Raw genomic sequence first — 13540 nt, forward strand, 5'->3', positions numbered from 1 at the left:
ACATTAGGTTGGATGACCTGTTAGGTGCAATAGAAATTAATACCCCCTAAAATTGGGAGTGATAAATAATAATCGAAATTATGGATTAATTTGGGCGGACGAGGCAAAGTTCAGATTACTCTAAGTAAGAAAATCTTTACCTTAAATTATGCAATTATAACTTGTATTTTCCTAATAAAAAATTTTAAAAGTTAAATAAGGTAAACTAATTATGAATTATGTTATACTCTAATGTTAGATTCAAAATATATTTCTTTTCTTATTTTATGTGATTGATTCTATATGGGACTAACATTATGAAACAGAGGGATTAATTGTTTAGATGGATGGGGATTAAAAGAGAGTTGAGGATAGAGATTAAAACACCCCTTTATTCCTCCATTTCTATAACTAAAGGGGTGTTATAAGGGGAAGAGATAAGAAATAGGTTAAAAATACCAAATTACCCTTAATTAAGTTGAAAGTATACGGGAAAGAGTAGAAGTTAATAAATGTATTTTTATAATTTTACTACTTATCCCTAATTTATTTCCCATACTTATCAAACATGGGATAAGAATCCTTTATCCTTATCCCACCTATCCATTCAACAACAACAATAATAATAATAATAATATTAACAATAATAATAATAATAATAATAATAAAAATCAATAAGTAATAAATAATAATAATAATAATAATAATAATAATAATAAACATCAATAAATAATAATAATAAAAATAATAATAATAACAATAATAATTGAAATACTAATACTAATAATAATAATCAATAAATAATAATTATAATAATAATCAATAAATAATAATAATAATAATAATCAATAAATAATAATAATAATAATCATCAATAATTAATAATAATAATAATAAAATTATTATTATTATGTACATTTGTATATACACATATGCATAGTAATAAATAATCAATAAATAATCAAAAATCACTAATCCGTAGTTAAAAATCACTAGTTAATAAGTTCAGTTCAGTTCAGCTGAGTTCAATTCAGTTTAGTTCAGTTCAGCTGAGTTCAGTTCAGTCGGAACAGACCCTTATCCCTCTTATTCATATGCCTCCAACCAAATGCCCCGTCAGGAGTCAAGACTTAAGTGTCAAGAACTCAAGGATATGGCTCAACTTCAAATCAAGAAGTTGGGGCAAATGGTCCATGTTGAAAAATTATTTTCATTATCAAGGCCACATTTTAACACTTTCTCTAGGTATCCCTCACACTCCCACACAACAATGGCCGACGACCCCACTACAACGCCCTCCGCCGCAACCGCCGAACCCACAGACTTAGCTCCACCGCAACCACTCTCGAAGAGCGCCCAGAAAAAGTTAATAAAGCAACAAAGATACGAGGCGAAGAAGGCGGAGAAGAAAGCTGAAGCAAAAGAACACAAGAAGAGAGAGAAAGAGAGGAAACGGAAAGAATGGGATGAGAAGCTCGCAAACATGTCTTCTGAAGAAGAGAAATTGAAATTGATTGAGTCAAGAAAAGGGGTTCGAAAGGAGAGAATGGAGCAGCGGTCTGAGGAGAGAGAAAAGAAGTTGGAGCGTCTTTCTTGGGCTAAACTTCATGGTCAGAATATTGTTATTGATCTTGAGTTTTCTCATCTTATGACGCCTAATGAACTCAATAGCCTTGTTCAACAGGTCTCATTTTCCTTTCTTTTTCTTGGAATTTTATCTGGGTGTCTTTTGAATTTTTATGTTATTATGCTGAATTTTATGAATTTTATTGGGTTTCATCTGAATTTCATTTCTGGGTTGATATGAATTGTAGTTGTTCGAGTATTAGGGCAATTTTTATTATACAATCAGGTGTATCATACAGGCTAGAGCTTTTTTTTTTTTTTGCTGATTTGCTTAGATGAGTGAGGTTTTACTGTGTGTATGGTACAATCGGATGTATAATGGACATTCTAGACTATGGGGTTTCTGATGCTGGTGCTTATAAGATCAATGTGTGCTTTAGATTTCTAAATTTATATAACAACAACCATTTTGAAAGAGGAAATAATAGGGGAATTTTAGGTTTCAGTAGGCAGACATCACTACCCCATATCAACAACCATTTTGAAAATTGGAAATGATGGTAGAAAATGATTACTGTTGCTGCCAATATCCGCATGTCGCATATGTCTCCTTTTGAAGTTTTAACCTCTTGTACGAACGCTGAAACAGATGTGTCTGCGTTTGTAGATAGTCATGTGAAGCTGTCGCCCAGCTTTTGTATGGTCACAAAGTAGTATAGGATCACATTTTGTTCAATGTTGTGTACTTATCTCATGAGCTACTGTGCTGTTCTATCTTCACTTTCACCAGTATTGAGTGCATGATGAAAAATGGTGTTATGTTTCATAGGAACCCTGAACTCTAAGTGACATTGAAAACTTTGCTGTATGCTAAATGACATTGAAAACATTGCAAGTTTGCTTGGATTTTCACATTTGTGATTTTGTTGAATTAAGCTTCCTTTTTCTGAACTCTATCAATAAATTAATGCCAACTACAGATAATGTATTGCTATGCAGTTAATAATAGGTGCACTTCCCCTGGTCATCTGTGGCTGACTGGATGCGAGGGCAATATGGGAATTCATTTGAATAGAATTCCAGGATTTGATAAGTGGCTCATTGAGAAAGAGAAACAGTCTTATATTGAAGCTTTGCAAGATCAGAAAGAGAATCTGGTTTATTTAACTGCTGATGCAGAAACCATTTTGGATGATCTAGACCCCAAGAAAATTTATATCATTGGTGGTTTGGTAGATCGTAACCGGTGGAAAGGACTAACTATGAAGAAAGCCGAAGAGCAAGGCATTCAAGCAGCAAAGCTTCCTATGGGGAATTACCTGAAAATGTCCACTTCACAGGTCAGTATTATTGTAGTTTGACCCCTCTCGTTGCATCAGCTTGTTTCTTTTGTTAGCTGTAACTAGCTGACCAGTTGTTTTTCTGTCAAATATGTTATTCCTTTTTGTCTACTTTGTTTGTTGGTGATTTGGAGTATAAATCTACATTTGGATAGTCTGATGTGATCACATGTCCAATAGGCTTTAAGCTTCTCATTCATAGTTCACTTCGCATATTAGTAGTCTCTCATAATTGAATCATTTAAGCTTGTTATTCTAATTGGTGTTATATTTCAAGTTTAATTTGGGCTGAAAGTTCCTTAAAAAGCAGAAACATGCAAAGTATATTATTCTATTCCAGTTTGATGCTGACTTCCTCAAAAGAAATACTAGTATAATATAACAATGTTTCTAGATTTGGGCAAAAATGTCTGATTTCTATGGGAACTGTAGAACAATAACGTCCTGAAACCTGTTATATACTTATATGTCTCATCTTAATGAATTTTGGAAGGTTGAGTTGTGTGCGGACTTGACCCAAACATGTGTACATGTCATAGACGATTTTCCTTTTCAAACTCAAAAAGAAAAGTAATAAGGGTTTGTTTTTTTTTTTTTTCCTCCCTAAATATTATGTTGCGAAAAGAGAAAGCATTGAAACTTCTGTTAGTCAATCTTCAGCAATAGTAAAAGTAGCTGAGTTTAGCACCATCCTTTACCTAGAAACTTTTGTTAAAAGACATTTGGATGAGCATAGGAAATTCTCTTGCTTGGGGTCAGCTACATGAATTTTTACTCACTACTGCATTCTTCTAAGTGTCATATACTTTTTGAGCTGTGAAGTAGTGAGGTCCTACCTTAAGACCTTGTCCCTGCTCTTCTTTGGTCTACTTCTCCTTTTGCTATCCTTTGAAAAAATAGTTTATCTATTTCTTCTTTTGCTGAAGTCATCTAAGATCATTAATTATGAACAATATGCCAAACCTCGCTGCTAGTCATTACATATTCCAGCTAATCAGTATTCTTCACTGTCGTACATGTTGAATAATAGAGTATTAGTAAGTATATATCACTGCCAGCATGATGGACGGTGGTTATAATGCTGCCATTTAAACCCAGAGAAGACAGTGGCTTTAGTGCACCCATTTGAACCTAGAGAAGATGGTAGCTATAGGGCACCCAATTAAACCCAGAGAAGTATGTGGTGAGTGGTGACAAAATGGTGAAAAAATATGTAGGCTGCTAAAAGTACTGGCACATCTTAATATGCATGATTATGCCATAATGTAGAAGCAAGGAAACCAAAAGACACATGCTGAGACCATGTGCTGGTGCAGTAGCAAGATGGAGAAGTATCTTAACTTAGTAGTAGTCATGAGTAAACTAGCCAAACTTCCTATTATTAGGAATCTTAAAGATATTTTAGGCCTAAACACAAATGTTATTTAGATTAATATACTTGTGCGGAAGAAGATTGTTGCTATGTTCATTAGTCTAGGAGGTCCTTATGATGGCTTGTTTGGTAGGTAGTTATGAATGGTGGTAATGAGAATGAATTTGTACATTAAGTGTAAGAGAAATCATTTTTCATTCCTGAGGTAATGATACTTCAACCTCGATTATCAATTTTTCTTCACAAATTTTCATTACCTTCCATTACCACTGGGGGGGGGGAATATTGGATGGAATGGACACTTATGAAGAAAAACAGAAGTTGGGGAGTGAGATTGCAAAACTATGGACACTATGATGTAATTTACTTGCCTAATTATACTTAAATTCATTCCATTATCGCCATTTTATAATTGGTTACCACAGGGCACAGGCCACCAAATTGACCTGATTGTGGTGATAAAAATCATCATTAAGAACCTGATTGTGCACTTAAACAGGACTCCATGTCTGTTTTAAACTGGTGAATGGCATTCGATTGTGGTGATTGCATCTCCTAGTTGTGAGGATCGAAAAGGGGTCACTACGACACCCACAATGGCACAATGTCACAATGTCACACACAAGACAATAAACCAAGAATTCAATCTTATCCACCCAAATTATCACACAACCAAATCACCACATAAAAAAAGGCAATAATGCAGCAGCAAGCCATAACAGGAAGAACAAAATAGCAAACAACACACACGAATTATACGTGGAAAACCCCTTCGATGTGAAGGATAGTAACTACTGGACCGTTTGAGAAATCCACTTCTCCTATTGATAATTGAGGGTAAAATAAACCCAAATCAGCCATCTATAGATATGATTGCTTTTGTGTATGCTTTCTTTAGCTTAGTTCTTTTCTAAACGCTACTGTTCTTTAATTTTGAACCTGGCTTTCTGCCAAGAAAAAGTTTTTTAAGTCTTAGGCCTCTTTGCATTATTTAAGACCTATTAACTATTCCATTAGTATGGGGAAATTGTTTGCTTTATTCACAATGGCCTTAGCTTACAAATTAAGTGCAAATACAAAATTTGGACCCACTTTGCAGTATATCACTCTCACATTCTATACTGCCATTACTATTCATCAAGTATACAACTCAACCAAATCTATCTTGTGTCCTAAACCCCCTTTTTTCAAATTAATATTTAGATTTTTTATGAAAATAATAAGGGTAATAATTATAATTTTATTCAAAGATTAATCTCACTTAATTAGAGAGAGAGAGAGAGAGAGAGAGAGAGAGAGAGAGAGAGAGAGAGAGAGAGATGAGGGATTACCCCAATGGAAAATAGTTACTTTAATTTAGTGAGATTAATCTTTGTATAGTAAAAACAAAAGAGGGGTTACTCGAATGAACAAATGAGGTTAATCATATTAATAACAAAGGGTTACTCTTATAAGCAAACGTGCTCACATCATGTGCACATATAAGACTTGTTGATTATTGAATACACTAAATTGTATATACAAGACTCTTATAAACAAATTGCTCCTTTTAAATAGAATAAATAGAAAATAACTTGGCATTACTTGCACCGATTGACTCATGTTTTTCTCATAACTTTCCAAATTTATGCCATTTCATTTTAGAAATTACTTTTAGTGCTTTAAGGGATGTATGTAGCAGTAGTGCATTACCCTACAAAATTAGGATTTGATGACCAATTTATATTAAATGAATTCCAATTTATTTAACCATTTATAAATAATAAGATCTAAGCATGACACATGCTTTAGCTAGTTTCTATAATAGGCTATACAAGTGACTTGATCTAAAAGTGAGCCAAGCTTGAACTTTGAATGTCTGTCCTTGTATCAAACGTCAGATGACAACACTAGAATTAATGTTCTCATCTATAACCTTGTGTTTGGATAATGAAAAAGGAAGGAAAAGAAGGGGAGGGAGGGAAAGGGGAGGGAAGAATGACGAGTTTTCCTTCCAAACCTCTATTGTTAGAGAGATCAGTTTCTTACAATTTAATCTCTCCATTTCTTTCTCCTCCAATTCCTTTTCTTATTTGTTATCCAAATGAAAGATGTTCCTCCCCTTTATTTACCTTTCCTTTCTTTCTCTCCATTTCCCTTTCCTTTCTTTCTCTCAATTTTCCTTTCCGTCCTTTCTCTTTATTTCCTTCAATCCAATCCAAACAAAGGGTAAAACTAATAAGTATCATTTAAGAATTTGGACTCCTCCATTTTTCTGAAATTCATAAAATGTGATTCATATAGAATGTTAGTTATTATCAGTGAGATTTATGCAGAAACTTTGTAAAGTAAATGTCTAAACTAACTTGCCATTGCAGAATGTCTCGGAAACTTTTATCTTCTTATCTTGATGTTGAATAAAATCTCAGGCTAGTTAATGCTCGAGTCATATTTGGGTTTTAAAACCGCTATATGGTTGAAAAAATTGGAATATAAATTGGTCATCAATTGCTATATATTCTAGGGTAATGCTATATGCAATCCTTGAAGCACTAAAAAGTGGTATGAATTGGAGAATTTATGATAAAATTACGCGTAAATCGGTGTAATTATTTCCAAGTTAATCTTAAATTTTCTTGTTATTGCGTTTTCGTTGTTTAAATATCTAGCTTAAGTAAAATTATGTAGTACGCAATCACTTGGAGAAAAAAAAAGTAAAAAAAATTATACTATGGTCATGCTTAAAATGACCATTACTATTCTTAAATCCTATTGGTTGATTTTTTTTGTTTATTTTAAATGCTGGCTAATCTTTTTTTTATTTTTTATTTTTGATTTTCTATTTTTTTCTTTTTTTAATTTCTGATTTTTCGATTATTTTTTATTTTCATAATTATATTATTAATTATCACTTTTTTTTAAAAAAAAAATCCATAAATAAGATTAAATTAAAAATATTAAAATCAAAAAATTGTTCTTCAATGTTTTAAGGTTCTTCATCCATGGATGAAATTAACCACCAATCCATGATCTTTGTCCCTTAAATTCATTCACGCATCGACGGAGAATGAACACGTTTCCCGATTTATAAATCTTAAATTTTCACTTTTTTCAATAATCTGGGTTCGTGGAGCAAATCTTAGAAGAAACTGTAAAATATTCTTCAAAACTTTGTTTGATCCAAAAAAACCAAAGACGAAATTTTAAATTTGGTTTTTGTATTAGGATTCACCAATATGCTTACAGGACCTATAATAAACAGTTTTATTGTTTATTCGTCTACGACCGTAAAGAGTTTTGTAATAATAAAAAAAAACCCGAAATATTTGGCGGCGTCGTGGGAAGAGTACCTCTAAGATGGTGTCTCAAGAGACTGTTTCGCCTCCGGTTGAGGTCCATTCGGGCCATGACACATATTCTGTTCCATAGGTCGAAGTGTATATGGCTGAAGATGGATCTCTTAAAACCAGAGCAATTTTCATTAGATTATCAATGCAAATTCAATTTAACTATTAATAGCTCATTTGAATGAAGACTTTAACATGTTTATTATCAACAAAAGGTTATGACCGTATACATTTTAGGTCATTACATTATAAAACGATATATGCCAAGCTTATGTCATTAAGTATTTATTTGAAAATGTGATTCTATTAATTAAATATTAACGAACAACAACCTATGAATTATTTATTTAATATGGCACTAGCATGATTTTATGAATTAAAAAAAAAACTATAATATTATTTTCCACTAAAAAAAAATAGCTAAGCAATAATTATATATGGTTAACTTAACAATTGAGGTCTAAATTTCGTTTAATATTTGACAAAAGATTGTCATGCCAACTTATGTTACAAATCTTATAATATGTCAATTTAAAAGATCACGCCTTTAATAAATCGAGTTATTATAGTTAATTACTTATCATCATAAATTGTATTCTATATATTTATACTATCAAAGTGGTAGAATATAATATTTAGGGATCCTAAATTAGGTTCATATTAGAGGGATATCAATTAATATGGTTCCAAAAAATAAATATTAAATATAAATTTTAAAATATAACTTTCAAACAATAAATAATACATTACAATTATTACCGAATCTATGTATTATTTAATCCCAAAACTATTAAGTTTAATTTAAGTGTTTGACCACCAAATTTGTTTGTTAAATTAATTAAAAAAATAATTTAGATTATCCCATTACAAATAAATGCATGTTATAATAACAAAAAAGAATTACATTAAATGAAAACACATGTGAGTATGTGACATGATTACAGCAAGTGAAGGGAGCTACTTAAAGGTATGCACGTATGCTTGCTACCACATGGAAAAAAGAAAGAAAAGAGGAAGACCGTTTTGGGATTAAACTTAGAACTTTTAGAATTAAATTATGTATGGATCCTATATTAATTGTAATGTATTATTTATTTTTTGAAAGTTAAAATTTAAAATTTATATTTACATTTTTTTGTTTTTGGAATCATACTGATTGATATCCTTTTTATATAAACCTAATTTAGGGTTACTAAATATTCCATTCTACCACTTTATTAGGATGGTATCAATAATATACTGAATGCAATTTATGATGAGAAGGAATTAACAATAATAACTCGATTTATTAAAGGCATGATTTTTTAAATTGACATATTTTAAGATTTATCACATAAGATTCGTTAAAAGGCATTTACACTTCAATTGTTAAGTTAACCATATATGTAATTGTTGATTAGCTTTTTTTTTTTTTTTTTTTTTTTTTTTTGGGAAAACAATATTATAGTTTTATTTTTTTGATTTGCATAAAATCACGCTAATGCTAGATTAAATTAAATATACATAGGTCATTTTTCGTTGATATTTAATGTTTTCAATCACATTTCTAAATAAGTACTTCATGACATAAGCTTGACATATATCGTTTTATAATGTAATGACCTATAATGTATACACAATTTGCATTGATGATCAAATGAAAAATGTTTGATGATAACATAAAAATAATTACAAAAGTCATAATCATAACATTTAATATGATTACAAAACTCTTTATGGTCGTAGAAGAATAAACAATAAAACTGTTTAGGTAATGTCCTATTAGCATATTAGTGAATACCTAATTTTAAAAAATAAAATAAAAAGAAAAATAAAAATAAAAACAAGATTTTAAATTCCATCTTTGTTTTTTTCGATCAAACAAGGTTTTAAAAAAAAACTATGTTACGATTTCTTCTTTAATTTGCTTAACGAACCCAGATTAGCAAAAAAAATTTAATTTAGATTACATAAAATTGCAGATTTTGCATCCCTTGGTTAAGATTGTCCAATTAAAATCTATTATTTTAGGATTAAAAACCAACCCAAATTCCCAAGAACCCATATTTTAGAAACCTTAAATTTCTTATATCAATGTAGATCAGGGCATATCTTTAATCTTAGATGATGCGCAAGTTCATATCAAGACAAAAATCATGAATTAGTGGTTAATTTCATCTATGGATGAAGAATATTGAAGAACCATTAAAAAATTAATCTTATGTTTGGATTTTATTAAAAACTGATTTTAATAAAATAATCTTGAAAATAGGAAAAGATTTTCAAATAATAAAAAATTATTTTCCAGAAAATAGAATTGATTTTTAAAATGAAAAAAAAAATTAAAAAGGAGGTTTGACCAAGCAGTTTTTTATTTTTTATTTTATAAAGAAAGAAAAATCAACCAATAGGATTTAAGAATAGTGATGGTCATAATAAGGATGACCATAAGTAGAAACATCCAAGAAAAAATAAAATTTACTGCATTCAATTATTTAGGTTAGTATATAGAGAAAAAAGTAGTCCATAGGATGTACACTATGTTTGGTCGTTTGGATAACAATAATGAAGGGTACAGGAGGGGAAGGAAAAAGAGGAAAGGGAAAGGGAGGTGAGGGGAGGGAGAAGAAAACCTTCCATTTTCCTTCCAAATCTCTCCAACAATGGAGGGATTCGATTTATTAAAAGTGGTAGGAAAATGGATCCTAACAATTCCCTCCCCTCCCCTCCTTGCATTAGATATCCAAACAAGGGAGGATGCATCCCTTCATTTCTCTCTTCTTCCTTTCCCTCCATTTCTCTCTATCCAAACATAGCGGTAGTTTGCTTTTAAAATATATATAATTGATCCATTATTTCTAAAATATACTCTATTTCAATATATAATAGGAAAAATTGAAATAAATAACCCAAACTTCATCTTTCCAAAATAATCCCACCTTTAATTTATTTTAAAACAATCCCACCTTTGACATGGATTATCTATTAATGGTCTTTTTGATCTACAACTATTTTAATCAAATTCACTACCCTAAAAACCTTTTACCACCTACAACCCGACCCATTGTTGCTAGCCCCACCTTTGCTACTACCCTCACCTATTGCCGCATGAGATGCAACCTAGCCCCGCATCATGCCGCCCTGAAACCCTTTGAAACCCAGCCCCACCTTGAAACCCCAAGGGATGGCAATTTTGGGTTAGCTGTCGAGTTCGGGTTATATTTTGGGTTGTGCTTAGAAACTATCAAGAATAGTGTAACACTTAATATTATTATCAAATTCTGGTTAAATTGGGTCAAATTCGGGTTGTTTGGGTTCGGTTCGAGTTGGATCTGGGTTTCTCTTAGTAACTTTGGGTCGAGTTTGGGTCGGGTTATCGGACAGGTCAGCCTACCCCCAACCACACCAAAACCCCACTTCGGAGTCCTTACTAGTCACCACCGAAAACCCCACCCTCATCCTTAACCCTAAAACCCGCAGTGACGTCAGTAACCCTACCCCACCTCAAAAACCCCTCCCCTGAAGAAGTGACATAGACACACCACCCCGGGGAAGGGGAAGACGGAGACATGGGTTAGGTTGTCGAGGAAGGCGGGGGCGAAGATGGGGATGGGGAGGGGAAGGGGGTGGTCGTCCATCGGGGAAGCGCAGGGGTGGGGAAGGGTTGTGGTTTTTTTTAATTATTTTTGTTTTTTAATTATTCAAAAAGAAAATAGACCTGTTAGAAGTCAACACGTGGCAAACAACCTAAGAAAATTGGTTACCTGACAAGGATCGTTAAAAGATCTTTGCGAACTACGTAAATTATGTTACTCTGACACCCTGCTGCTGTGTCTGCAGACGGATCCTACGACACAGCACCCAAATATATTGTGGCCTTATATGAAATATTATAAAAACTAGAGTGTTGCAGGGATCCGACACCATGTCAGACTCAACACCCAATCCAAGTCTATGCAACATAGATTGTTAAAGGTGGGATTGTTTTGAAATATATTGAAGGTGAGATTGTTTTGGAATAAATTGAAGGTGGGATTGTTTTGGGAGGTGGGATTATTTGTTTCCATTTTTCCTATATAGTGTTGAACATCTCTATTTTGGATATTTGTGGAGAAACTTTATTTTGGAACTCCTCGGGATAAATTACTTTTTATTAATGAAATTTGTGGAGAAACTTTTTTTTCTGAATTTCATAAATTACTTGTTATTAATGAAATTTATGGAGAAACTGACTCTCGGGATAAAGTCTGACGTTATCTAACAGACATGCCCACTGAGGACTTGCAATTAGATATCAGGGCAATGAAAGCTTTGTAAAGTAATAAAAGTCCTAACTTGCAACTGTAGAATTTCCTGGGTACTCTTATCAACTTATCTTGGTGTTGAATAAACTCCCAAGCTACTGGAATATAAGCTTTCCTGAAGTTAATATACATCAATCATTTAGGGGAACTGGGGAACTAACTTTATTTCTGTACTCGCTGAATGTGAACGATATTGGTGCCTCTTGATTGATATGATAGCCATTATGTGGTAACACTTGTATATTTGAAATGTATGCCTAGAGATCTTCATTTCAAACAGAATTGGATCGCAGTTTACTAATTAACCCATGTGCAACCACATAGGAACAAGAATCAATGATATAGGGACTTAGTGAATACTTTCTTCTCTAATGAAAAGGTAAATAATTTTCTGTCTATACTCTAATTGTTACAAAATTGAGGTTTTTTGTACGTATAGGTTCTCACTGTTAACCAAGTGGTGGAGATACTTCTCAAGTACTTAGAGGTGAAAGATTGGAAGGCTGCTTTCTTTCAGGTGATTCCTCAGCGGAAACGATGTGACACAGACTCGGGTGATCATGATAAAGAATTAGAAGAGGATGGGAAGTTAGAGAATGACAGTTGTGCAGAGAACCAAAAGAAAATGAAATTATCTGAAACAGATTCTGAGGGAAGTGAAAGAGCAGTGGAAAATGGTGAAAATGTGAAGGATATTGTATCCAAATTGAGGGAAGATGCAGATTCAGAGGCAAGTAAAAGGGAGATAGAAGTTGATAAAAGTGAGAAGGATAATACGTCCTTACAGAAGGAAGATGTCTGATGAATACAGAGTAACAATATGCTTACTTCTCGTTTTTCTTTGATGTATTTCATTTAACCTTTTCGCCCCTTCAAGGGGAAATCAGTTTTGGATTAATCTAATTTTCCTCAACCCTGACTAATTTTGATTTGCGAGTTCCTTATTTTTATTTACTAGAATGCCTTGGCGTTTGTGTGGTTTTACCTCTTTCAAATTAGATGTGGCATCCATTGGGAATCAACCCCACTCCCGAACTGGGTGTCACGAACCAGCTCATTGCCAGCAGAAAACTCCCAAGCGCTAACAAGAACGCCTCCATCCGAATTTGATGATGAGATTCGTTGGTAAACCAGGATTTTACTGGCTAGTGCTATTGTCTCATTGGCAGATTACTGAAATTCTGAACACAGTTTTGAACTGTTGATAGACAATAACCTTGGTTTTCATTGCTTGTAAAACAAGTTGTACACTGTACGTAATTAGTATAATAGGACTAAATTAATTAGTAGTTGATTATGATTTACGAGTGCATAGCTGATTATGGATTTAGAAGTTTGGCAACCAAATGTTTTCATTTCCTTAGTATTGAGCGATAGGGTGCCTGCCTGCAGTTAAGAATTGATCTCCTCCAAAACGAGAAAGTCAAAAAGAAAGTTTGTGTGTATGCCAGCGTTACGGCTTAGCCAACCACTGCTTAGGTTGCTTTTACAGCAGAACTCTCCTCATGGCAGAGAGAGGCGAGGAGTTGGGAGTGGAGCCCTCTTGAAGACTTGTTCACCCGAGGCAGTACATTGCCCGAGCCTTACTTAAACTTAAAAGGCCGCTGCACAAGTAAGGCTTGCATGTTAAAGATAGAACCGGGCGATCCCCGACAGGGGCCTGCCAGCTCAGGA

The 13540-nt window shown here is 33.0% G+C and overlaps 1 protein-coding gene across 1 annotated transcript; it reads left to right on the top strand.

The window, feature by feature from the left end:
* The first annotated feature begins 1152 nt into the window (after positions 1-1152).
* On the top strand, positions 1153-12816 carry LOC110713124 (tRNA (guanine(9)-N1)-methyltransferase-like). The gene is made up of 3 exons (XM_021891589.1): positions 1153-1663; positions 2526-2885; positions 12306-12816. The coding sequence occupies exons 1-3, from the start codon at positions 1166-1168 to the stop codon at positions 12666-12668; spliced, it is 1221 nt and encodes a 406-aa protein (XP_021747281.1). The 5' UTR covers positions 1153-1165; the 3' UTR covers positions 12669-12816.
* Positions 12817-13540: the final 724 nt, after the last annotated feature.

The sequence above is a fragment of the Chenopodium quinoa genome, unplaced genomic scaffold, assembly GCF_001683475.1.
Source record: "Chenopodium quinoa cultivar QQ74 unplaced genomic scaffold, ASM168347v1, whole genome shotgun sequence".
In the NCBI taxonomy this organism is placed as follows: domain Eukaryota; kingdom Viridiplantae; phylum Streptophyta; class Magnoliopsida; order Caryophyllales; family Amaranthaceae; genus Chenopodium; species Chenopodium quinoa.

What these genes read in the sequence shown, in the direction of transcription:
- LOC110713124 (XM_021891589.1), top strand. Translation starts at nt 1,166, where the DNA reads ATGGTCCATGTTGAAAAATTATTTTCATTATCAAGGCCACATTTTAAC. An exon ending in TCAATAGCCTTGTTCAACAG is followed by an intron (nt 1,664 to 2,525) that starts GTCTCATTTTCC and finishes TGCCAACTACAG; the next exon opens with ATAATGTATTGCTATGCAGT. An exon ending in TGAAAATGTCCACTTCACAG is followed by an intron (nt 2,886 to 12,305) that starts GTCAGTATTATT and finishes TTGTACGTATAG; the next exon opens with GTTCTCACTGTTAACCAAGT.